Source organism: Elephas maximus, chromosome 19 (assembly GCF_024166365.1).
Source record: "Elephas maximus indicus isolate mEleMax1 chromosome 19, mEleMax1 primary haplotype, whole genome shotgun sequence".
NCBI lineage: Eukaryota > Metazoa > Chordata > Mammalia > Proboscidea > Elephantidae > Elephas > Elephas maximus.
In genome coordinates this window covers 26131193-26156778 of record NC_064837.1, presented here as the reverse complement: position 1 = coordinate 26156778, position 25586 = coordinate 26131193, and the positions used below count along the sequence as shown (strand labels likewise).

Genomic DNA, 25586 nt, shown 5'->3' with positions numbered 1-25586 from the left:
GGCTGCTAACCAAAGGGTCAGCAGTTCGAATCTGCCAGGCGCTCCTTGGAAACTCTATGGGGCAGTTCTACTCTGTCCTATAGGGTCGCTATGAGTCAGAATCGGCTCGATGGCACTGGATTTGGTTTTGGTTTGGTAATCCTAGAACTAAGTACAGAAGTGCTCTATGGGGCATAGGTAAGGATGCTCAGTATGGGTGCTGTGCTGGGTGTGAAGGGCACGAGCTCTGCTCCATCTCTGTCATCATGAGGGAAACGTGGTGTCATGGTGGAGGGAACATGGAGTCGTCATGGAGGGTGAGGCTAAGGCTGTGATAGAAGCACAGGGCTCCAAAGAAGCTCAGCAGCAGGTCCCTACTCCAGGCTGGGGAGGCAGGCTGGGGACAGAGGGCACTAGGGAAGGCTTCCTGGAGGAGGTAGTGCCTAAATAAGTCTTAAAAGATGAGCAGAAGTCAGCCCACTGTCAAAACTTGAGCAAAGACTCAGAGGCAAGACAGAGAATACAGCCATTTCAGAAAACGAGGAGCAATTTGTTGTTGCCAATTTTGGGGTGTAACACGTGCAGTGGTGAGAGATACGGCTGGAGAAATGGGTAGGAACTGACGATGAGGGGTCTTGGATTTACCACATTGGTGATAAGGGGTCACAGAAGGGTTCTTAAGGGGGGTGACCGTCAGAGCAGCTCCTTAGGAAGCTGTAGGAATGAGGGTCTGAAGAGAAAAAGGCTGGGAGGATGAGGGGACCCTGTAAGTGGCAGGGGCTGTAATGGATAGGGGATGAGGGGATAACAGGGAATGAAGGACTTGAGGCTGGCTGGATATGGAAGCATCAAGGATGACTTTCTGGCTTGGGGGTTGGGTGAAAATTGATGCCATTTGCTGAGATGGTAGCCCCAGAGGAGAAGGAGGTGGGCCTGACTCCCTTTTAGCTGCTGGGCTCCCTATTAGTCAGCTCATGTGGGAGAATGACCAAGGGCCTGGATCCTACAGAGCTTGCGGGATCAGGTTTCACTCCTCACAGCCTCCTGAGGAGTTATCATAAACTCCTTTGTCTTTGTCTTTGAGCCTGAAGGCTCTCTATACCTCCCTGTTCCCTCCTGACACCATATGGACTGAGGCTTCAAAAAGGGAAGACAATGGACAGCCCTTTGAGCAGCCCCTAGTCTCAAGAGGGACTTCCAGGGCATTTCCTGAGACCTCGGCCAAGGGACGCTCATCATGGGCCCAGACCTGGGACACCAGGGAGTCCTTCCTAAAGCACCCAGCGTCCTGTCTGACCAAACTGAAATCCCCCTGGATCAGGAAACTTGGTCCACAGTTTGCTCAACAGTTGTGCCTACCAAGCCCTCAATGAGGTTTCCGCCATGCCGGGTGAGCTCTGAGGACACAGGCAGGGTGACATCCAAGAAGTCCAAGAACTGGGGCAACGCTGGTGCCGACTACACAGAACAGGCTCCCATCGGCCTGCAGGTATGGACAGCAGGTCCAGAGGGCCCTGCTGTGACAGCCCAATGGTGGGGAGCTCACCGGGTCTGGGAGGACAGGATGCAGGGACAGCAGCTGTTCACCAGCTGGCACCACAGCATTTCACTGCTTGAAAAGCCCAGCTATGACCCCCACCAAGTTGTGAGGTCAGAGGTCTCCACCTGAAGGGAGAAGGGGAAGGGGCCTCATCTCCTTCCACAAGGGGCATGGCATTCCCATAGGATCTCCAAATCCCTGCTCAGGTTTGCATTCCCTGGAGCCATCCGGGAAGCTGTGCCTTGAGCCAGGCTCCTGCCAGCTTCCTCGGTCTTAAACTGACCCCTAGGGGGCGGCTGCAACACAGCAAGGCCCTGAGGACATCCTGGATTAGGACCTGCCCGGGCTGGTTCTCTCTGCTCCCCAACCCTAGGAGCTGTGGTCCGGCCCCTCCAAAAGCCTGGACTTTAGCCAAACAGAGCCTGGAGCTGTACTTTACAGGAGCCTGAGCCACGAAGGGGAGTCATTCACATCAGGACAGCCTGCCGCCTCCAGCCTTCACCACCCCTAGTCGCCCACAGGAGCCCACCCCCATACTGGGGTGTCCAAGGGCTGGCCTTGAACTGTCCCCCCCATCCTCCTCCCAACCCTCAGAAGCCAGTGGTAAGAAACAGAGCCCGGGTCAATCAAGCTGCCCTGCTGGGTGCTAAGACATGGCTGCCCACTATGTGCACTGATCCATCACCATCTCGTGGGCTCCGGTCAAGGCTTGAGAAGTCCTGAGAGAAAACAAGGGGATGTGCTGGGGTTTCTGAGATAGACTGATGTGATCTCTGTGCTTTTTAAGTAATCTCTGGGTTTTGTATTCAGGAAAACAAAACAAAACTGTTTTAAAGAGAAGGGAACCCCCTTGGAGGCCAACATTTCCTTGACTATTACCATTTCTTCATGCAACATCTTTTCTGGAATGGTGGATGGCATAGTGTGGGGGCCACAGAAGCAGCTACCGGCCACAGGGAACATGACCCTCTGGTGGGTGACCCCCGGGCCACAGGCGCCACTCTGCCTCTGAGCTCTTGAGAAGCAACGCTTTATTTTGACATAAATTTGAAAAACCATTATCCAAGAGTAAAACAAAAGATGCCAACTGGAACTTCAGCACCACTATCTTATACTCATCTCCAAGACATAGCACCAGAAGGAAAGAATTATCATGGATTGAAAGTCTGTCTTCTCATTTAAATTTCATAACAAATTGTAGAGATTGGTGTGGCAACCTGTACTGGTTTCAGTGGTGTCCCCCCCAAATTCATGTCTACCAGGAACCTCAGAATGTAACCTTATTTAAAAATAAGGTCTTTGCAGGCAAGGACAAGAAAGCAGGAGGGATAGAAAAGCTGGTAAAGGGGCACCCAAGGCCAAGAAGGGGAGAGGGTTGACATGCCACGGGGTTGACAACCAATGTCACAAAACAATATATGTATTAATTGTTCAATGAGAAACTAGTTTGCTCTGTAAACCTTCATCTAAAGTACAATTTAAAGAAATAAAAAAAGAAGAAATAAGGTCTTTGCAGATGTAATTATTTAAGATAAGGTCTTATTTGACTATGCCAGCCCCTAAATCCAATATGACTGGTATCTACAAAAAAGAAGACACAGACACACAGGAGAACCCCATGGGAAGATGAGGCAGACACTGGAGTGACATGTCTACAAGCCAAGGAACACCAAGGATTGCCAGGAGTCACCAGAAGTTAGGGGGAGGCAAGGCAGGATTCTCCTTTAGAGCCTTCAGAAGGAGCATGTCCCTGCCAACACCTTGATTTTGAACTTCTAGCTTCTAGAACTGTGAGAGAACAAATACCTGTTATTCCAAGCCTCCCAGGTGGTAGTAATCTGTTACGGCAGTCCTAGGAAACTAACGCACAAGCTCTGTTTTATGGCTGAGGAAGCGGAGGCTCAGGGACGTTGAGAATAACTTGTCCAAGGTTGCATTACTATCCAGTGGTCAGGGTGGAGTCTGAACCCAGTTCTTTCCGTAGGATTCCACAGCCCACCTCCTCACTCTGCCTCCTGTTCAGCAATCCATGAAGGCTCTTCTAAAAAGCTCCTGGGGCACTCAGTGTCCCACATTGGGGGGTCTTTTGCATTGGTTCCGGTATTGAAAGTTGGCCCCAAACACATATTCACCCCACAGCCACTGGACCCATCCAGGCAAGTAGGAGCCCTCACTGCTGCCTGGGCTCTTGTCTGGAGCTGTCTCTCTTCACTTATCCCTGAAGGCTCTCATTTTGAGCACAGCACCATGACATTTGGCCACCTGATTCTGACCATGGAGGTCCTGGCCCTGCTCCTGGCATTGCGTCATAGTCTCTGCTACCAGCAAGCCTTTGCCTCCTCCAACACCATTTTTGCTTGGCAGCCCTCAGCATTTAGGGTCCTCATTACAGAATCCCCTTTACCCAGTCCTGCCCACAGAACCCAGCACTGACTCTACCACCCAGCCAAATCCCAAAAGGTATAAGTTGGCCAAAACAATCTCTGGGGTCCTGGGCCTACTTCAGCTATAAAAAGTACTTGTATGTTTTGGGTCCAGATGAGGCACCAACCAGAGTTGGAGAAGAGGTTTTGGAGCTGGCCTGGATAAGAAAGGAAGATAATCCTCTTATAGCTCTGGGGTGTCTCAGCCAGAAGGGACCTTGGAAAGTGTCAATGCGGGCATCTTTTTTTTCTTTCTTTCTAATCTTCATTTCTATTTAAGACAGTTACGTAAGTGTACTTAATCTTCAAGTTAAATGCTTTAAGTTGGTTATTTATACATGTCTTTTCCCAAATGCTTCCTTATCATATTTTTCTTCTACTTGTGATAAAAATATATATAACAAAACAATTGACATTTCAACATTTTTTACATGTATAATTCAGTGACATTAATTATGTTCATCAAGTCATACAACCATCACCACTATCCATTTCCAGAATTTTCCATCATACTTCACAGAAATTCAGTGCATAGAAACTTTGGTCTATTCGTTTGTGTATTCTAGATCTTTCATATAAATGGGATCATACAATATTTGTCCTTTTGTGACTGACTTGTTTCACTCAGCATAGCGTCCCCAAGGTTCGTTCCTGTTTTAGCATGTATCAGAACTTCATTTCTCTTTATGGCTGTATCTCTTGAAGATACACTGTATCTTAAACAGTGTTCCTCTGCAGGTATGAAGCTGCGTTTGGAAAATAGCACAAAGTTTTATAACAAACCAACCACTGGCAATGATAACATTGGGGCCTGTTAGCTCAGCGGGTTATGGCACAGGAAAAAAGGGGAGACATTCTAGCCCTGCCTGCTGTGACCTCAGCCTGTTACTTTCTCTCTCTGGGACTTAGTTTCTCCTCAGTACCATGAAGAGGGAGTAAAGATGCTCTGTGAGGATCCCCACCCCCAGCTCTTACACTCTCTGCTGTGGTTCCACAAGGGCCTTCTCTACTCCAGTTCCAAGAACTATTTCTTGGCTTCAAAGCCAGAGAGTCCTCAAAGGGAAGCTCTGAGTCCTCCCAGATACAGAAAAGGTGCAGTAGGGGAAAGAAGAGCATGAAGAGCAAGGCACAGCTGCAGAGGCTCTTCTGGTCCCTTCCGGAAACAAGGGGCCTGGGGCCTGGCTGTCAGGGCTCAGGGACAGCCCGCCTCTTACCTGCTCCACACAGTCTGGGATCTCAGGCCCGTACAGCAGAGTCCCTGCACTCTCTACAGACAGCACGTCCTTCAGCAGCTCCTCACACCCTGCGGACGGACAGACAGACAGACAGACAGTGAAGGGTCAGAGCCTCAGCCTGGCATGCAGCTTTGCTTCTGACTCATGGGCCTTATAGGTCTTGGGTGGGAAGGGCCTTGGGGAGGAGGGTGGCCTGAGAGACCAGTGGATCATTTGAGGGGAGGGATTGAGCACCCAGGCCATGAGAACCTGATTTGGGCACTGTGGAGGAAGCCAAGATGAGTCCCAGCCCTAGAGACATTCTTCCACTGATACCAACCCCAACAGGGAACACAACACAGAGGGCAGGCTGGGGCAGAGGGAATCAAGGAAGGCTTCCCAGAGGAAGGACAATAAGACAAGACTGCCCAGCTTGGCTCACAGGGACTCCAAACACATACGTTGCTCTGAGGCTGAGGCTCCCCTACCCCGCCTCAGCCTTCAAACTCCAGAACATCTAGGATAGGGCCATTCCTTCCTGTTCACTCAGTCACAAAGGTGGCTTCCTCTGGCATTCCTGTGCAAACACCCCAAAGTTATATTGGACAAAGGAGGCAATGCCTACTGACCACCTAGCTTGGGGCTGGGCCCAGGGAAAGTGCACAGTCAAATAAGTCCATTCAGAAAACCTATACAGGTAGTCCCTGGCTTCTGATGTATTCATGTTATGAGAAACTGCACTTATGACCATCTTTTTTTTGTATAGCTTATCTTTAGTAATATGTACTACATAGAATGTTGCAGCTCGTAGTTTGCTGGTGTTATCAAACCCAGATGTTCGCTCACAGCTGTTCAGTGTTATGATTTATCGTTCAAAACACTGCCATATAGCAGGCTATGGCCTGGTCTACAATGAAGTTGGTTTTGGTGTCAGGATTCGTGACGGATGGAAAGTCGGGCAATGTTCTACTCTAATGACATATGACATTTGAAATGTAAATGCTCCGGACAGCCTTTACCACTTCAACTTGTTATAACACTGATGCCGACTTCATTGTAGGGCAGGCTTATAGAGTGATCTTATTCAGCGTTTCGTACCGTAAGAAGCATCAGTTGTTAATCTGAAGCCGAGTTGTTTAAGTTTCTCTAACTGTAACGCCTGCACTACTTTTACCCCAGGGATGGATTATCCAATAAGCAAGGAAAGCATGTGCTCAGGGCTTCAACAAAACAGTTGTCCAAAGCAAAGACCCATAGATGCCAAGCAGACAGGTCACAAGGAAAAGTGAGTGCCACAGTGGAGGGGAACTGGCAGGGCACTAAATGAAATTGATACCAGCTCCAGTGTGTGCGCATGTGCCAACCTGGAAATAAAACTCACGCAGGGCCATGAGGGTGCCCATGTGCAAGGTTGTTTAAGCTATGAGGCCCCTACCACTTCAGCACCTTCATTGACATCTGCCTCCTACAGTCTCCCCCCAAGTAACTGAAACTCCTTGTCTTGGTGGGTCTCTTGGGAGCATACTATTTTTTTCTAATAAACAAGAGGTAGGGATGGGCTGTCAATTCTAATTCTTGCTGCATTCACCCACTGAAAAATTTGTAATCCAGTTCATCTCATTCCACCGAAATGGCATGTGCTACTTTTGTGTTCAATTGCTGATATTATAGTCGCATTTAAAAAGAAGTTACATCATGCATAGCTAAGACACACACACACAAATATATATACACTTATACATATTACTCACGGAGCCCTGGTGGCACAGTGGCTAAGAGCTCAGTTGCTAACCAAAAGGTCAGCAGTTAAAATCCACCAGCCGCTCCTTGGAAACCCTATGGGTTGGTTCCACTCTGTCCTACAGGGTCACTATGAGTTGGAATTGACTCAACAGCAATGGGTTTGGTTTTTGTTTGGTTTTGGTGTCATACCTCGAACCCCTTACTTCACTTTCCTTTGCCCCCCTTGCTTCTACTTAAGTAATTTTTGCTTCCTTCCCACCCTCTCAGGACCCTGACATACACCAAAGAGAAGGATTCATCCTGATCTGACCCACATAGAACAGGAAAACATGGCTTCCTTCATAGATAACAGGAAGGCCTTGGCTCTCCTGGAAGTAAACTGTGTTTTCCCTTTGCGGCTGCGGGGAAGCCTTAGCAAGTCCACTTGGCTAGTGACCTAAGTCACTTTCTGCCCACAAGCAGCTTAGTAGTAAGAGCAACCGTGTTCTGACTCCTGTGTCTCTCTCACAACTGGCCTCTAAGTTTGGGAGAAAAGAGAGAGAGGCATTTTATATTGACTTTATAAGGGGGTGGGGCAGGGAGGAAAGGAAGAAATTAGGAGGAGTTAGAAGAGAAGGAGGAGGGAACAAATAAAGGAAACTAAGAGGGGTGACGGGGTGACCAGATGATCCTAGTTTGCCCAGGATGGTGACATAGTGGTTAAGAGCCCAGCTGTTAACCAAAAGGCTGGCAGTTCAAACCCACCAGGTGCTCCTTGGAAAGTATATGGGGCAGTTCTACTCTGTCCTATAAGGTCACTATGAGTCAGAATCAACTTGATGGCAATGGGTTCAGTTTTTTTTTTTTTGGTCCTGGTTTTAAAACAGGAAGTACCATGTCCTGGGAAACTCCTCAGTCCCCAGCAAACTGGGATGGTTGGTTACCCTAGAGGGAGGTGGATAAGGAGGGAGAGGGGAAAAGGAAGTGGAAAGAAAAGCAAAGCGGGTGTCTGTCTCCATCAGGGATAGGCAATGGGGAGGACAGAAAAGACTGTCCCTGAATCCTGCTCATCCAGGCATCCCTGACTATGGGGGTGGGACTCTGTGGTGGAGGTTGAGAGAGACTCCCAGCCCCTCCATGGCTGGGGCATCTGTGGGAGCCCAAGCCCTCCCCACCCTACAGCTCCCATGGGTGACTGGGGGCAGAGCCCACTTCTGGAGCCCACCCTGGGACCCTCAAGAGGAGGAATCAGCTTGGACCCAAGTTGTGCCAGCCTCCTCAGCTGGATGGGATCCTGAGAGAGCCCCTAGCCCTGCAGCACTCAGAAGACCTCACCTTTCATGGCGAACACTCCACGGCAAAAGTCCTTGAAGTTGATTCTACCCAGGTCGTTGGGATCCAAATATTTCACAAGCTTTTCTACCTGTGGGAAGAAAGGAGGGACAGGTATGAAGGACCCAAAGACACTCCAGAAGGCACAGGGAGCAGACGCTGGGATGGAGGGAAGGATGGTCAATCAAGCCAAGACTATACCAGTGATCCCCTTCTCCTCCCTCAATTGAGGAATGAGCACCAAGCCCCCAAGCTGTGGGGCATGTGAGTGAGGAAAAGCAAAGCCAACACCGGCTCAGAGAATACTGGTTAGTCTGGACCGAGCCCCTTCCTCCTTTTCCTTCTCCAAGCCCTGTCCCACAAAGACACCCCCTCATTGAAAGTGAACGATCTGTTAGGTTTTTTTCCATACAAAAGTAATACAAACACATTGCAGAAAACCTAGAAAAGAGAATCAAACAAAGTCCCACCATTTCCTACTTCTCCTTTCTTTTCTTTGAAAAGACATTGTTTTAACCATGTTGTTTTTTATTTTCTGTTTTATCGTTTGGAGAGAACCTTGGTCTAATTCTTCTTTGTCAACAAGGAGGAAATATCATGTATCACTTGTGCAAATTATTTAAAATTACAAATTAAATAAGATTTAAGGCAAAACCAATTGTGGTCAAGAAGGAGAGGGCCCCAGGGGTACTTCTGGGGTGCTGATGATGGTTTGTCCCTGGATGGTGCAAATGGTGGATGCACTCGGCTGTTAACCAAAAGGTTGGCAGTTCGAGCTCACCCGGAGATGCCTTGGAAGAAAGGCCTGGCAATCTTATTCCAGAAAATCAGCCACTGAAAAGCCTATGGTGCACAGTTCCATTCTGACACACATGGAGTCACCATGAGTCGGAATTGACCCCATAGCAACTGGTTTTTGGCTTGGATGATGTTCTGTTTCTTGACCTAGGCGCTAGTTACATGATGAAAACTCATTGAGCTATACACTAAGGGCCAGTGTTCTGCTTGTTCATCATTCTTTAATAATAATAATAAATTAGTAAATAAAGGTCCAGCCCAAAGGAGTTAGCCATTTCTGATGTTGGGAAGGCTGTCCTCTACTTAACAGAGTATCACACTCTCCATGCTGCATGGTGTGTGCAACCTACATTTTTAGTGGTTGTAAAATATTCTGCCCCATGGATATAACATGATTTGCTTAACTACCGCTAATAATAATACCGCTAATAGTGATGCATTTTTTTGCTACTTTTGGCTATTATAACTCTTTTTTTTGTTTGTTTCTACAGCGCTGTATGGATGGCTAGTTGACTGCCTGATCTCTCAGATCCTTCACCTTCTCGTGGCCAATACTTCTCCTCAGTCACCAAGTCCCTCGGTCACACTGGGGACCCAGTCACCACCATTGCTGGCCCCTCTCCAATATCCCTCACTCAAACATACCACTCCCTGACCCATCCTCCCTCCCTTCCCACCCGCTGTGTGGTTCTTCAGCGCCATTGGGACTGCTTCTTTCACCCACATGCAACCCATGCCCAAATACCATAACCTGAAATTACCTTCTTTTCCACACACCCCCTGGGGCCACCCTGGTCACAGCCACCATCATCTCCACCCTGGACTATGCAAATCTCTTAATTCATCTCCCCTCTTTCACTTTCAGCCCCTTCTAATTCATTCTCCACTCCAGTTGGGTCATGTCACCCATTCCCCTGCTTAAAACCTTTCAGTAACTTTCCATTAAATCCAAACTGCACAACCTACATCCCATATGATCTAGAACCTCAGCATCATCTCTCACTCTCTGTCACTCACTGTGCTCCAGCCACAAGCAGACGAAGCTCTTTCCTGCCTCAGGACTTTGCACCTACTGTTTACTCCATCTCAAATACCTGTTCTCTCCATTCATCATCTGGCAACATCTATCCATCCATCAGGTCTCCACGTGCACCTTTATTAAGTGTTGGTCCCCAGAGACCCCTGTCCTGACCACCCCCATCTAATTAAGGCCCACCTTGCTGTTACCCTCTTTTGTAGTACACTATCATTTTCCTTCAAATGCTTTGTTGTAATTTGTAGTTATATGTTTATATGAATATTTGATTATTTTGTATCTTCCATCTAGAATGTAAGCTCCCTGTGGACAAGGAGTGGCTCTGTTTTGATCACCACATATACCTGGCACTGTATACACACCACGACTGGCTCATAGAAGCCTCATAAATATTTATTGAATAAATGAATATAAATGCTTCTAAACACAACTATATTTTTAAGGCTCTTGATACCAGTTGCCAAATTATTCTCTATAAAGGTGTCTTAATTTAGCCTTCATGTAGAGCAATTTACTTCAAATTTACCTGCCCTGGGTATTTTTTCCTAGATTTTAGCAATAGTCGATTTTGAAAAAACACTATCTTTTCTAATTAATTGGAACCTTTTTATTTTTCTTCCTAATCCGCACCTGAAATTCAGCTTCTTGATATTTCCTCCTGAAGCCTGCTCCTGAATCATACTATACCTTAGTGGCCACCCCTCCTCAGTACACACGCAAACTTTGGTTGATTCATTCAATGAGTGAGAATCGAGCACCTCTTATACGCTGAGTACTGTGCACTAGCTGCTGGCTCAGCACACACGGTCACACTGACACGTACGTGCACAGCCTCACACGCACACACTCTCACTGTCAGGCTCCCCGCCTCGGTAATCACCGCCTGCAGCATCAGGATCTAAAGCATAGCTGGGCAAGGAGGAGCACATCCCCAGAATCCATCCAGGCCTGGGTTGCAGAGGTTCCCCAGAAAAGTAAATGGCATGATAGGCATTAAAGCACTTTGGAGACTGTAAAACCCAGAAGGTATAAAAGGGATTACTGTGACTGTTGTTAACACTGTACGGTCAGATCTCCCCTCCACAGCATCACCGTGTCGGAGCATTTATCTATCCCTAAGGACACTTTTCCGGGACGGCAGTTGCAGCAGTGGCCTGAAGCCCTGGTCGTTGCCAGTGGCCTGGCACTGTGGGCATGTGCCCAGAGGGCTTTGGAAGACGAGCAGTGGGCAAGGAAGAGCCCCACCACACCCACCTCTCCCCCTGCCCCTGAGCTCTGGGCTTTTATCTGCGTTCCAGCTGATCCTGCTTTTCCACACCAGTGTGAGCCTGGGGGTGCAACAGCCTCTCTATAAACCCCTGAACCTGGTACCTAGTGGGCTCTACAGGAAGGCCTGTAGAATTTCAGAGGAGGAAGGTGGCTTTCTGCCAGCTCCTGCCCTGGCTACAGCCTCCTCAGCATTGCAGCTGCCTCCCCTCCCCGCCGGCAGCCTCTGACACTGCCAGGCAATGACGTGGCTTCTGAGAATAGCAATGCCCAGGTGCCACCTGCAGGGCTGTGGGGGAGCCCACCCACCACCCCAGCTGGTATCCTGCCTCCTCTCCTCCTGCCCTTGTCACTGGTGTTGTAGGGAGTCTGTGAATGCAGACATGGACTGCGGGCACTCTGTGCCCCCAGCCTCCCAGGGTCATCCCTACAACGCTCTCCAAGGTCAGGGGCCATGCCTTCATTGTCTCTGACACAAGTCAAGGACAAAGTCTGTCACTGTACAGTCAGATCTCCCCTCCACAGCATCACGGTGTCGGAGGATTTATCTATCCCTTTTTAAGGACACTTTTCCAGGATGGAATGACTGAGGAGGAGCCCCAACCTCAGATCCCATGGAGTTCAAATTTCCTGGGGTTGGGGAGCGCTGGTGGGGCCAGGTAGTCCATCCCCCTGTGTTCACGAAAAGCCAGCCTGGAACAGAGATAAGGGTGTTCTTTGATGACAGGCAGAGAGATGGCATCCTGAGGGCCTCCTGCATGTTCTCCTGAGCTGTGGTCCCAGCTGCATCCTGGGGCTGTGACCTTCCTTCTCTGCAGCCGCTCTCTCAGGGCTCTTCAAAGAGTGGAAGTACCCTTGGGTAGCAGGAATGATTAAAGTATCGCAAAAACTGCCGTATACTCCATTAGAAAAAATTCAAGATCATTGTTAAGATTATTATAATAAATATCATAAATGTAGGCTCAACGATTATTTAAATAAATAATGCTAGCATAGCTTAAAGGAGACCTGGTAGCACAGTGGTAAAAGCACTTGGCTGCTAACAAAAAGATCAGCAGTTCAAACCCACCAGCCGCTCAGTGGGTGAAAGATGTGGCAGTCTGCTTCCGTAGAAGATTACAGCTTTGGAAACCCTATGGGGCAGTTCTACTCTGTCCTATAGGGTCGCTATGAGTTGGAATTGACCTGATGGCAATGAGTTTGGTTATTGTGGCTTGGAGGTCAGAAGTCTGAAAATGGGCCTTACAGGACAAAAATCAAGGCGTCAGCAGGGCCACATTCTTTCTAGAAGCTCTAGGAGAGACTCCATTTCCTTGACTTTTCCAGTTTCTCGAGGCTACCTGCATCCCTTGGCTCAGGGGCCCTTCCCCCATCTTCAAAGCACATCACCCCGGTCTCTGCTTATGATGTCACATCTCTCTTCTCTCACCCTCCTGCCTCCTCTTACAAGAACCCTTGCGATTTCACTGGGTACACCTGGATAATCCGGGATAATCTCCCTGTCTCAAGATCCTTAACTTACTCACATCTGCAAGAACCCTTTTGCCATGTAAGGTAACGCAGACATATGTTCAGGGATTAGGGCATGCACACCTTTGGGCTGGGCCTTATTCTGTCTGCCCCCCCCCCCCACCAAGGGCCAGTTTCCTCACTAAACGCCAATCTCTGAGTTGGTCATGGCAATGGGCAGTGAGGCAAGAAAGAAAAGGCCCATGGAGTGAGCAGCATGTGCCTATCTGCCCCTCGGATGTTCTCTTGCCAGGGTCACAGCACCTGGGACAAGGGGTTGGTCTGCAGAAGGATGTGTAGAAGGCAGAGGGTCAGAATGAAAGGAGCTAGTTGGCCAGCCACAGAGTTCAGAGATGAGCAGTGAGAAGCAGCGGAGAAGGCATTCAGGCTTGTAACTGTCTTGAACTCTGTTCTCCTTGACCCCAGAGTATCAGCCACTGCACTCTACTGCCTCTGGCACCCTCCCCGCCCCCCCGCCATGTACGTGACCTCAGTGTAGGCCAGCGACAGACTCTTTCCGGGCTGCCTGCACTGAAGTGTCAGGTCGACCTCCTTTCCCTTGCCTGTTCATCAAAGGAGTTTCCCCACCACGGGTGGGACCTCCCATCTTGATCCCAAAGGGTCTTGACCTTGCAGACCTTCCTGGCCATTCACTAGACAATCTTTTTTTCAATACATTTTTAGCCTAAAAAATGGACCACAAGTACAACAGCCTCCACCAGACTGAGTCCAGCAGAACTAGATGGTGCCCAGCTATCACCAGTGACTAGCTGACAGGGATCACGATAGAGGTTCCTGGACAGAGGTGGAGAAAAATATAGAACAAAATTCTAACTCATGAAAAAAAAAAAAAAAGACTACACAAACTGTTCGGATGGAGATTGGAGAAACCCTGAGAGTGTGGCCCCCGGACACCATTTTAGCTCAGTAATGAAATCACTCCTGAGGTTCACCCTTCAGCCAAAGATTAGACAGGCCCATAAGACAAACTGAGACTAAAGGGGCACACCAGCCCAGGAGCAAGGACAAGAAGGCAGGAGAGGACAGGAAAGCTGGCAATAGAGAATCCAAGGTTGAGAAAGGGAGAGTGTTGACATGTTGTAGGGCTGGCAACCAACGTCACAAAACCATATGTGTATCAACTGTTTAATGAGAAACTAGTTTGCTCTGTAAACCTTCACCTAAAATACAATAAAAAAAAATTTTTTTTTATTGTGCTTTAGCTGAAAGCTTACAGAGCGAATTGGTTTCTCATTCAACAATTTATACACAAATTGTTTCATGGCATTGGTTGCAATCCCCATGTGTCAGCACTCTCCCCCTTTCAACTCCAGGTTCCCTGTTTTCATTCATCCAGTTTTCCTGTCCCTTCCTGCCTTCTCATCTTTGCTTTTGGGCAGGTGTTGCCCATTTGGTCTCATGTACTTGACTGATGTAAGGAGCACGTGTGTTGTTTCATGTTGTTGTTGTTGTTGTTAGGTGCCGTCGAGTCGGTTCCAACTCATAGCGACCCTATGCACAACAGAACGAAACACTTCCCGGTCCTGCGCCATCCTTACAATCGTTGTTATGCTTGAGCTCATTGTTGTAGCCCCTGTGTCAATCCACCTTGTTGAGGGTCTTCCTCTTTTCCACTGTTGTTTTATAGGCCTGCCTAATCTTTGGCTGAAAGGTGAACTTCATCATTAGCTAATCTTCTGCCTTTGTCACCTGATGCTTCACAGCCCCACCAGCTGGGAGGAGCTGAGAGTTTAGAACCTTCAGGTGACCCAGCCCTTCAGTTTATCACAAGGAAGCCAAGTCCCAGACCCAGAATGGTCACACAATGAGGACTGTTTCGTCCAGCAGAAACCCCCCTCAGGTGGTCTTCGTGGCGAACCTGGGCTGCAGCAGAAGGAGCTGGGGGCCTGCCTGTCAGAGCACACACCGAGCTGGGGGCCGGCCTGTCAGAGCACACACCACCCGTGGCTGGGCAGCCCTGAGCCCCCACTTGGCTCCTGGACAAGGAGAGAATGGCGAGCAGGGCCTGGCAGGGACTCCGGCAGCAGCTGCTGTCACTGAAGCACACACAGCTGGGCCACCAAGCTTGCTGCCAGGAAGTGTTTGTTCCACCAGCAGTCAAATATTGATCTTCTTTTTTTGGGCTACTCAATTACCAGGCTTCCCCTTCTATTTCTGTTCCCTTTCTCCTCAGGCTGATTCCCCACACTCATCCCCCCGGGTCACATCTCTCCCAGCTCAGATCAGGCTTGGTTGCTGCTGCCCTCTGGTTGTCAACCACAGCCTCTCTGAGCCTGTGCCCAGCTTCCCACGCCTCCCTAATTTCAAGACCTACAAGCCATAGGAGCTCAGCAAGCCATTTAACTCTCTGAACTGCCTTATCTAAACAAGGCAGATAAGCTGACTTGTTGTGAGGCTCAGTATGACACAGGGAGGTACCTAATAAATGCTGAGGTTAGTTGCCCAATGAGTTGATTTCAACTCTTGGTGACCCTATGTGGGCAGAGTAGAACTGCTATGTAGAATCTTCAAGGCTGCAGCCTTGCAGAAGCAGACCACCAGACCTGTCTCCCAAGGTGCCTCTGGGTGGGTTCGAACTGCTAACTTTTCAACTAGTTGAGCACTTAACTGTTTTCATCACCTAAGGATTCCTTAACAAATGTTGGCTATTACTATTATTTCTCAATGCTCAGTAGCTCTTACTTTGTGCCAGGCGCTGTTCTAAGCACTCCGTACAAATTAATTCATCTAATTCTCACATCCATCCTGTGAGGTATATACTATTATTATTCCCATTTTACAGATAAGGAAACTGAAGCACAGAAAGGCTAAGTCATCCAGGGTAAAGGTCACACAGCCAGTAAGGGGCAGAGTTGGGCTTTGAATGCAGGCAGGCAGGCTCCAGGGTTCCTACTCTTAAAAACCCAACCAGTGCTTATTTCTACTAACATAATTAAGGAGCCCTGGTGGCACAACAGTTAAGAGCTCAGCTGCTGAACGAAAGGTTGGTGGTTCAAACCCATCAGCTGCTCCATGGGGAAAAAAGCCCTGGTGATCTGCTCCTGTAAAGATTACAGCCTAGGAAACCATACGGGGCAGTCCTACTCCGTCACGCAGGATTGCCATGAGTTGGAATTGACTCGATAGTCAATTATAATTATAATCACTAGTATTATTATCACAACTTGGAGAACTTGCTCTATCCAGGGAAAGAATAAATCTTTATTCTGCTCTCTTTTCGCCTACAAAAACTGGCATGGGTATGGGGAACCCTTGCTTAAGAATTTGAATATTTAAAGGAGAAACTGTACTTTCAAAATGTTGTCCTGCTAAAGCAGAAGTCGCCAACTAGCAGCCCAGATGTGGCTTGTAGACAGACTTAAAATTTTTAAATTAGATGCCAGTGTTAAATACCAAAAAAGGAAAGAAGTAAAACTACTTCTGTTCACAGATGACATGATCTTATATATAAAAAATCTCAAAGAATCCACAAAAGAGCTACTAGAACTAATAAATGAATTCGGCAAAGTTGCAGGGTACGAGATCAACACACAAACCAGCTGTGTTTCTATACAACAGCAATGAACAAGCTGAAAAGGCAATTAAGAAAACAATTCCATTTAAAAAAGCACCTTGTTCAGGGATGGCCTGCTGGGAGGCCCTAGGCTCAAGGGACACTGGTGGGAATACAAGGGTACAGAACATGGAATGAGGGCTCATCCCCCTAGGCGGAAGGGCTGGGGGGCATCTGGGGCATCAAGAACCCCCAGGTGAGCTGAATGATCTTCAGCTGGGAGCTGGTCAGGTGAGATGGCAGTAGAGAAGGGCAAGGCAGGCAGAAAGAGGGACCAGGGGAGGGAGAGAGAAGAAGCCCACAACGGCAAGTGGTCTGGGGTGGCTGGAGGACAGGGCTGGGGACAGGGCTTGGAAAGGAGTGTCATCAAGAGGTGAGACCTTGGAGCAACAGAAGAAGGAGAGTTAGGAATAGGAAGAGGAAATGGAATGTGTGGCTAATTGCCTCCAGGAACAATTGTCTCCTTTGCCGTGAGACCAGAGGAACTAGATGGTGCCATTACTCAGTATTTTGATCAAAGGCTCCATAGAAGAATCTTTGATCAAAAGGGGGAAATGCAGCACAGAGTGTCAAGTTCTCATGAAATCCAGACTTTCTGGAGCCATTGAGGTAGAGGAACCCCCAAAACTACTGCCCTGAGATAATCTTTAAGCCTTAAACCAAAACTATCCCCTCAAGTCTTCTTTAAATCAAACAATAGCTTAATTAGTAAAGAATGTTTGCCTTGAGCATTGTGCTCTTTAAAAGAACCATCTACATGGGATTGAATTGACAACAGCAACTCGAAAGGTTATATAGGAAGCTGAGGGGGCCAATGAGTTTATATTAATAGAGGAGGAACAATTTGGAAAAGGAGGATGAGAATGGTTGCACAACTTGAAGAATGTAATTAATGTCACTGAATTGTACATGTGGAAATTGTGGAATTGGTGTATGTCCTGTCACTTATATTTTCAATAATAAAAATAAATTATTAAAAAAAAAAGAGGTGAGGCTAAAGAGGTAGGAACAGGGGGCTTGCAGGTCATGCAGGCTGGGCTTTCTCCTGAAGATTTGGGGAGCCATTAACAACAGTGATAACAGGAACAACTATCTTAGCTCACAGTTGAAGAATGCTTGCTTTAAGCACTTTATGCACTTCACCCCTTTCAATCCTTCCAATAGCTCTGTAAAACACTTGCTATCATTCCTATCTTACAGGGGACCTAATCCCCCCAGCAGGTAAAAAACTGGAATCCAAAGTCCTTCCAGTATCTCCTCCCTCCTCCAGATGGGTTTCTCCCATGAGTCCCTCCTCCGGCCACCCCAGGGGGCTCCAGCCCTCCCCTTGGGGCCTTAAGGCCAGATGCTTGTTTACCCACTTCCCCGGGCAGCACAGCTGCCTGACATCAAGGCACACAATGGGACCCTGTATTCTGGAACCCCTTCTCCACTGGGGAAAAATGGCACAAGACGGGGAGGGGGGGGTGGGGAGGGGAGGCAGCCACTGGCCCTCTGTATTAATTCTCTGTAGGGGAGCCAGGCAAGAGCCTCAGCTAAACCTCCACGAAGGACGAGGGAGGGGTTTCCAAAGTGGGTCTTGCAGTGTCCCTGAACCTCGGGCCAGGCTGGCACATTCTGGGTGCAGCCTGTCCTTACCCCTTCCAGAAACCTGCTCTCTTCCGTGTGCAGGGCTGTTGTGTGCAATCCACTCAGGATGGCCCTGTGTACAGGTGAATGGGGAAGAGCCTGCTGTCGTGAAAAGGCTCCAGAGGAGACAGGAGGGAAGCTCAGGCTCAGAGCCGGCTACATAATTTGAGCAGTCCAGTGAAAAATGAAAACGCCTGGCCCTTTGTTCAAAAATGATTAAGAATCCAAGATGGTGACTGCAGAGCACTGAACTTTTTGGGGTTGCACAGATCATACCCTGAAAGCTGACCCTGCCTGGGCTTCAACACGCTCTCACCCCCGGGGTCTTGGACAAGTCATGTTGCCTCTGTGGGCCTCAGTTTCTTTATCTATAATGCATTTCCCACCAGCTCTACGGTTATTGTGAGGCTCAAATGAATGTGCAAAAGGCATCATATACTACAGAGTGCCATGGAAGCGTTAGGTGCAAAAGGCACAAAAAGAGAAACCAGAGGGGGACTCTCCAATCTGTGAGAAACAGCAGGGGTGGGGCCCAGGGCCACGCCTCAGGAGCACCAAGTCCTGATTAGGCCAAGCCAGTCAGGTGGGCTCATCCTCCTTGCCAGTGATTGGTTTAGGCAAAAGCGTGCTATGCATTTCTGGCAATGCGACCTGAGAAGACATCCACAGGGGGCTTCTGGGAGAGGTTTTCTTGGATGGGAGGTGGTAAAAAAAAAAAAAAAAAGGCAAGGGACAGCAAGTGCTCCCCTTCCTTCTGCCCCAGAGCAGACACCATCTGAGACCTACAAGGGGGAAGCTGAATGGAAAGGATCTGCATCCCCTAACAGATGCCTCCGAGCCCCTGGAACAACGAACCCTTGAGGAGGCCCTACTCTGGGCCCTCATGTTATGAGAAAGAATACATTTTCCTGAGCATTTAAGCCATTTTGCATCGGTTCCTGGTTTTCAAAGTTGGAGGGACCCTAACTGATGAAGAACCCCTCAACTAGCCTCTTCAAGGACCTGCTGGGGTATAAGACTGCAGTAGGAGGGTGGCTTCATGGAAGAAGGTGCTCATTGCCCCATGGAGAGGGGCCGTGTGGCATTGGAGTGCCTCGCCAGTGTGGTCAGGCATCTGGGATGACCAGCCTGCACCATGGCCCGGTCACATGTACCCAGGCTGCAGCCTCAGGGGAAGCGCTGTCACAGTGGGGCCAAAGCTGGAAACTCATTCCACTATGAGACCCCCAGCATGTCAGAGCGTCACTGTGTGGGCCCCTCATTCACAGCCTGAGCCTGCCCCTAACCAGAATCCCTTAGGCCACCCACAGGGGCTTTTGTTTGTTGTCTCAATAGGAATGAAAGTGACAAAGCCTGGGTGGTCTCTGAGGTAGGCTGGCCTATGTACCCCTCTGTCCATCTGTCCATCCTTCAGCAAACATTTCCTCATGACTCAGCCAGACTCTGCCCCTTGGGGAGCTAGACATGCCCCAGGCCTGGCCCTAGCATTTAAGAAGCTCCCAGGGAAGGAACAGATGTCCTGATTTTTTTTAATTGAGGTGAAATTCACATGACATAAAACTATTTTAAAGTGAATAATTCAGTGGCATTTAGTATGTTCACAATATCATACAACCACCACCTCTATCTAGTTCCAAAGCATTTCCATCATCCCAAAAGGAAACCCCAGACCCAGGGCTGGATTAAGGCGTGTGAGGGCCCTAAACACTGATAATGTGTGGTGCCCCCTCCTCTGCTTACTCACACATTTGAACAGGATATGTGAGTTACGGAAACCCTGGTGCCATAGTGGTTAAGTGCTACGGCTGCTCACCAAAGGATCAGCAGTTCGAATCCACCAGGCGCTCCTTGGAAACTCTATGGGGCAGTTCTACCCTGTCCTATAGGGTCTCTATGAGTCGGAACCGACTCGACGGCACTGGGTTTGGTTTTTGGGTTTATGTGAGTTACATATATAAATGTATATATATATGCGTGTGTGTCTCAGCTATGATGTAACTTCTTTTTAAATGTGACTAATATTTGTGATTGAACGCAAAAGTGGGGCATGCCATTTTAGTAGAATGAGACAAACTGGATTATAAAATTTTTAGTGGGTGAATATAGCAAGAGTTAGACTTCACAGCCCATGCTCACCTCTTGTTTATTAGAAATACTGTACTCCCAACAGACCTGCTGAGATAAGGAGTTCTAACTACACAGGAGGGGACTGTAGGAGGCAGATGTCAACGAAGGTGTTGAAGTGGTAGGGGCCTCATAGCTTAAACAACTTCGCAGGTGGGCACGCTTGTGACCCCACGTGGACTTTGTTTCTGGCCGGCACAGTCTTATGCACTGGAGCTGGTCTCAGTTTCATTTAGTGCCCTGCCAGTTCCCTTTCACTGTGGCCCTTGCTTTTCTTTGTGTCCTGTCTGCTTGGCATCTATGAGTCTTTACTTTGGACAACTGGTACCCCTGTTTTGTTGATGCCTTAAGCACGTGCTTACCCTGCCCATACCCATTAAGCAGCCATTCCTCATTCCCCATCCCCACCCCCTCAGCCTCTGGCAACCACCAATCTGCTTTCTGTCTCTATGGATTTACTTATTCTGGACACTTAATATAAATGGTATCATACAATATGTGACCTTTTGTGTCTGGCTTCTTTCACTTAGCATCATGTTTCTGAGGTTCATTCATACTGTAGCATGAACCAGTACTTCAGTTATTTTTATGGCTGAATAATATTCCACTATTTTTTTTTTTATATGTATACTGGAAACCCTGGTGGCGCAGTGGTTAAGAGTTATGGCTGCTAACCATAACTGCCTGGTCGGCAGTTTGAATCCACCAGGCATTCCTTGGCAACTCTACGGGGCAGTTCTACTCTGTTCTATAGTGTTGCTTTGATTCCAAATCGACTCGACGGCAGTGGGTTTGATTTTATATGTATTCTGGAGCCCTGGTGGCACAGTGATTAAGTGCTATGGCTGCTAACCAAAAGGTTGGTAGTTCACATCCACCAGCCACTCTTTGGAAACCCTATGGAGTTCTACTCTATCCTATAGCGTTGCTATGAGTCAGAATCCACTCGACAGCAATGGGTTTGGTTTCAGTTTTATATGTATACTGATATATTTTTGAGTGAAGAAAAACCAACCAGTCTCAAGAATAGCATAAAGCGTGTAGATGATTACTGATACCACCACATGCCTGGGGGCAGTATGATGTCACTCCCAGGCCCTGTCCACTCTGTGGGGTGGGGAAGATGTAGGATGTACTGTCTCTGGGCTTCTGCTGGACCAGAGCAGACCTTCTCCAACTCTAGTGTGCCTGTGAATTGCCTGGACATCTTGTTAAAACGCAGCTGCTGATTCAGTAGGTCTGGGGTAGGGCCTGAGACTCTGCATTTCTAACCAGCCCCCAGGGGGATGCTGATTCTGCTGGTTCCTGGACCATACACAGAGCAGCGAGTTTTGGCTGACCTGTGAAGTTCTTTCCAAGGAGTCCCCAGGTAGAGCACAGTTCTCTGAAACACGTGGAGTTGCCATGAGTCAGAATCCACTACATGGCAACTGGCAGAAAAAAAAAAGGTCCTTCCCAGGATTCTGAAGCAGGGGTCTGCGTGGAGTCCACTTGAACTCTGGACAGGAGGGAGATTGGGGTAGACACTGGGACTAATCTTTCCTAACGAAGCAGCATGTCAAGGCCGAGGCTGCCCCGGCCTCTGCGGGAGGTTTCCTAGTGATGGTGGCAGTGGGCTCACCCCTCAAGGAGAGGGGTACCCATTCTCATGGTCTGTTCTTGGACACTGCTTTGGGGGGAGGTTGGTGTGATGCTCAAAGCACCACAAAGGGGTTCACTCTTGCGTCTGCCACTAGCTCTGGCCTCAGCATTAGGCCCTCTGCCAACATGGCTGCTTCTCAGTTTGAAAGGTGCTGCTTGAACAAAAGCTTTGGTTGATTTTATCCCCATGGTTTAGTGTTAAATGGGAATGTTTGCCCATAAAGTGGAGCTGGTCTGCAAGAGTTGGGAGCACTCACCAACGCTCCCTCCAAAACCGTCTCAATTCCCCATTATAATCACCCCAGTTAAGGGAGGTTTAGCTACTAAAACAAGGCAAGTATGGTGGCTCCAGCCAGAAATCCAATGTTGTTGTCAACACAACAAAAGGTGGCAGATGAGAAAGGCTACTAACTCTGGGGAACCCCACCATGGAATTTCTAAATTAGGAGGAGGAGAAGAGCAGCCTCACCAAACTCACCACGAGAACCTGGACAAATCCTAATTTCTCCAAGCCTCAGGTTTTTCACCTGTGAAATGCGACAGGCAACATGCCCTACCTCATACCATTGCTGTGGGATGAAACAAGATAACAGATCTGAGAGTGCTCGACCATCAGCAAAACACTGTGCAGGCGTTTACTAATGATCTCCTTCGTGAACCATGCTCACTCCTTCCCTGTTGCCAGGTAGGGGTCAAGTAGGCACCGATGGTGGCTGCAGGGGAAGAAGAACGAGGTCCTGCCTTCCAGTCGGTCTCTCCCTCACAGAAACCCCCACAATGATCTGGGGGAGCAGCACAGCCTGCGGCCCTGGCAGAGGACCCAAATTTTTCATGCATCCTCTGTTTAGGATGAAGCCAGAGGCTGAGGCCTGAGGGGGGCACTTCTGAGGCCTTGTCTCTTTCCATGGGATTTGCTGATGCTTCCCAAACACCTCCAGGGCCAGGCCCAGCTGGGGCCTGGGGACACAAGAGGATCAGCTGTGGTCCCTGTGCCCAGCTGGGTTCACAAGCAGAGGCAGCAGAGACTAGCCTGGCCAGTCCTCTCCCATCATTGACCCATGCGTGACCTGGTTGTGGTCCCAGTTTCCCTGGTAAGTCAACTGGGACCCAGAGAGGCCGAGCCCCTTTTCCCAAGGCCACCAGTAGGGCATTTCCCAGGCAGAGTCAAGGTGTTGCATAAACAAACAGTTCTGAGATCAAATAAGTGTGAGACACGCTGGGCCAAAGCTGGATAGTTTTTAACATAGGACTTTTCGTACCCTTTATTAGATTAACCTGAGGGATACGGGCACAGCACTTCCAAACGTACCTGACCATCACATTCTCTTTGCAGGACTAGGATTCCTCAGACTACAGGTGGGACCCCTGCTCTGAGCAAGGCACTGTCAGTTTCTCTCCTCCGCGAGGACATCCAATGGGCCATGTCCATCTGGATGAGGGGAGGCCAGGTGATGTATGTGGCCAGCCTTTGGAGAAAGAGGCAGGATCAGCCCACTAGCCCTGCCCCTCATTGCCAGGCAGCTCCTGGGGTACTGTTTCCAACACTGACTACACCTACCTGTGGGGAGGGGGAGCTAGCTGGTGGTACCTCCTGGGTCCAAGGACAAGGAGTACCAGAAACAGTGTGGCTGCAGCACTCCCAGAGCCTTGAGCTAGGGTGGTAGGATAAGGGTCTACCCATGCCGCTGGCTTCCCTCCCTCTGCTGCGGCCCTCCCTTCTCCTCAGAGGGAGGCTGGGCTCTCCACTCCCAGTGCTGCCCCATCAAAGCACTCTTAGTCAACTGAGGAAATGCCACAGGGCCCAACAGGGCCAGCTGGGAGAACTTCTAGAACATTCACTCAGAGGGAGCTCTTTGTAGAGGTAAATGTCTTTTCCAGCCAGAACAGCCGAAAAAAGCAGAAGCGAGAGGCCTCTACATGATTTATGTTCTTGTTTATAATTTATACTTCTCCCTCAAAAGAGAGTGGAGGGAGGAGAACCAATGTTAAGAGAGTCCCTGAAGCCCTACTGGGAGGGCTCATGTAGGCTCATGTAGCCTCATCATGGCCTCGAAAGGAGGTGTGGTTGGCCTCCCTACATAGACCAGAAAACTGAGACTCGAGAGAGTCAGGACCTCAAAGGGGATCTCCCAGCTAGGAGAGAAGCAGAGTGGGATTTGAACCCAGCATTCTGATCCAGAGCTTCCGCTTCCCCCATTAAACCATGTAGCCTCCAGGGTGGAGGGATGAAGGGGAGATTCCTACCCTGGCTGGTCATCCCAACACAAATGTGCTGAGTCTGATAGCCAGGGTGGGACTTTGGAATCTGCATTTTCAAAGGCCTCCCCAAGATCTTGTACCCGGGCTTAGAGCCTGGCACAAGCCCTCTGAGGCTGGCATGGAGGCATTGTGGGGGTAGTATTATCAGCAGCAGCATAAAAACAGAGGGCTGCAGCCACACATTGTACTATCACTCCTTCTTGTGCAGACTCAGCCACAGCAGTCACAGCCCCTCTGTGGGTGTGTTGGGTCCCTGTCACCCCCTCACTGGGCTGGAAGCTCCTTGGAGTAACAGTAATAGAGATGACAACGACAATCGATGACAATTACTGAGTGTTGCTATGAGTCAGTTATTATTCTAAGAGCTTTACATGTATTGGAAACCCTGGTGCCATAGTAGTTAAGAGCTATGGCTGCTAACCAAAAGGTCAGCAGTTCGAATCCACCAGGCGCTCCTTGGAAACGCTATAGGGTCACTATGAGTCGGAATCGACTCGACGGCAACGGGTTTGGTTACATGTACTAACCCATCTATACCTCACAAGCCTAAGAAGTAGCTTCTCTTATTAATCTCATTTCACAGATGAGAAAACTGAGGCACAGACTTGCTTGAGGTCAAACTAGGAAGTGGTGGAGCTGGGATTCAAACTCAAGAGCGTACACTCTTTTCTGCTATGACAAACCACCTTTTCAGATTACCCTTGTGTCTACAGCGGGCACTGTCACACAGCAGGTGCTCATACGTCTCTTTATCATTATCATCATCATCAAAACAAGCCGGGACAACACTAGTGGCAGCAGCAGGTGCGCTAGCAGCAAGAGTGCAATCCCAGTGGCACCACGGACTTTCCAGGAGCCCCAGGTAGTCTATAACCAGTGCCTTCTGTCCCCTTCAAATGCCCCTAAAGCTACAGAAGACTACATAATAATAGCTCCCCTGGGTAAAGTGTTTACGATGCACTGTGCTAAGTGCTTCACCCCCATTCTTTCATTTCACACCCACAAAAACCCTATGAGGGAAGCATTCCTGCGTCATTACTGCATCACAGATGAGGATCAGAGAAGTAAAGAGACCTGCCCGAGGCCACAAACTCCTCCCTCAGACCCCCACTTTCCCCCACACCATCTGGAGGGCACTGTTCTCTGTAGGCTTCACCCTGCATGCACCAGCTGGGTGGGGGTGGGGGGGGTGAGGGGACTGGGTCCCACAGAGGCTGATGGGAGCCAAGGGTTGACCAGCCGGTCCAGGTACTCCAGCAGGTGGGCTGGGTCCAGCAAGCTGTGCCGGTCAGAATGGAATGCTGTGTGGATATTAATTGTGACTGGTGGGAAAACCACACTCATGCCTGGGACGCAGGCACAGGAAATACTTCAGGTGGAAAGGGGCCAAAATAGCACACACGCACTGATTACAACCATATGTGGGTCACCGCCAAGGACAGGACGTGGATTTCAAGGTGCAGAAATACAGATTAGTGCTAATTAGCTTTCTTTTTCTACAAAGTTGTTTAAATTTACAAAATCAACAGCAATAATTGGA

At 48.9% G+C, this 25586-nt stretch overlaps 1 protein-coding gene across 1 annotated transcript in view; it reads right to left on the bottom strand.

Annotated features, from left to right (window-relative positions):
- The window catches only part of RAB11FIP4 (RAB11 family interacting protein 4), a 119368-nt gene that overhangs the window by 84297 nt on the left and 9485 nt on the right, over positions 1-25586 (bottom strand). The window contains exons 2-3 of the mRNA XM_049859662.1: positions 8214-8301; positions 5157-5245 (exon numbers count right to left, since the gene is read on the bottom strand). Of these exons, the coding sequence (XP_049715619.1) occupies positions 5157-5245; positions 8214-8301 (177 nt within the window). The remainder of the gene's footprint in view (positions 1-5156; positions 5246-8213; positions 8302-25586) is intronic.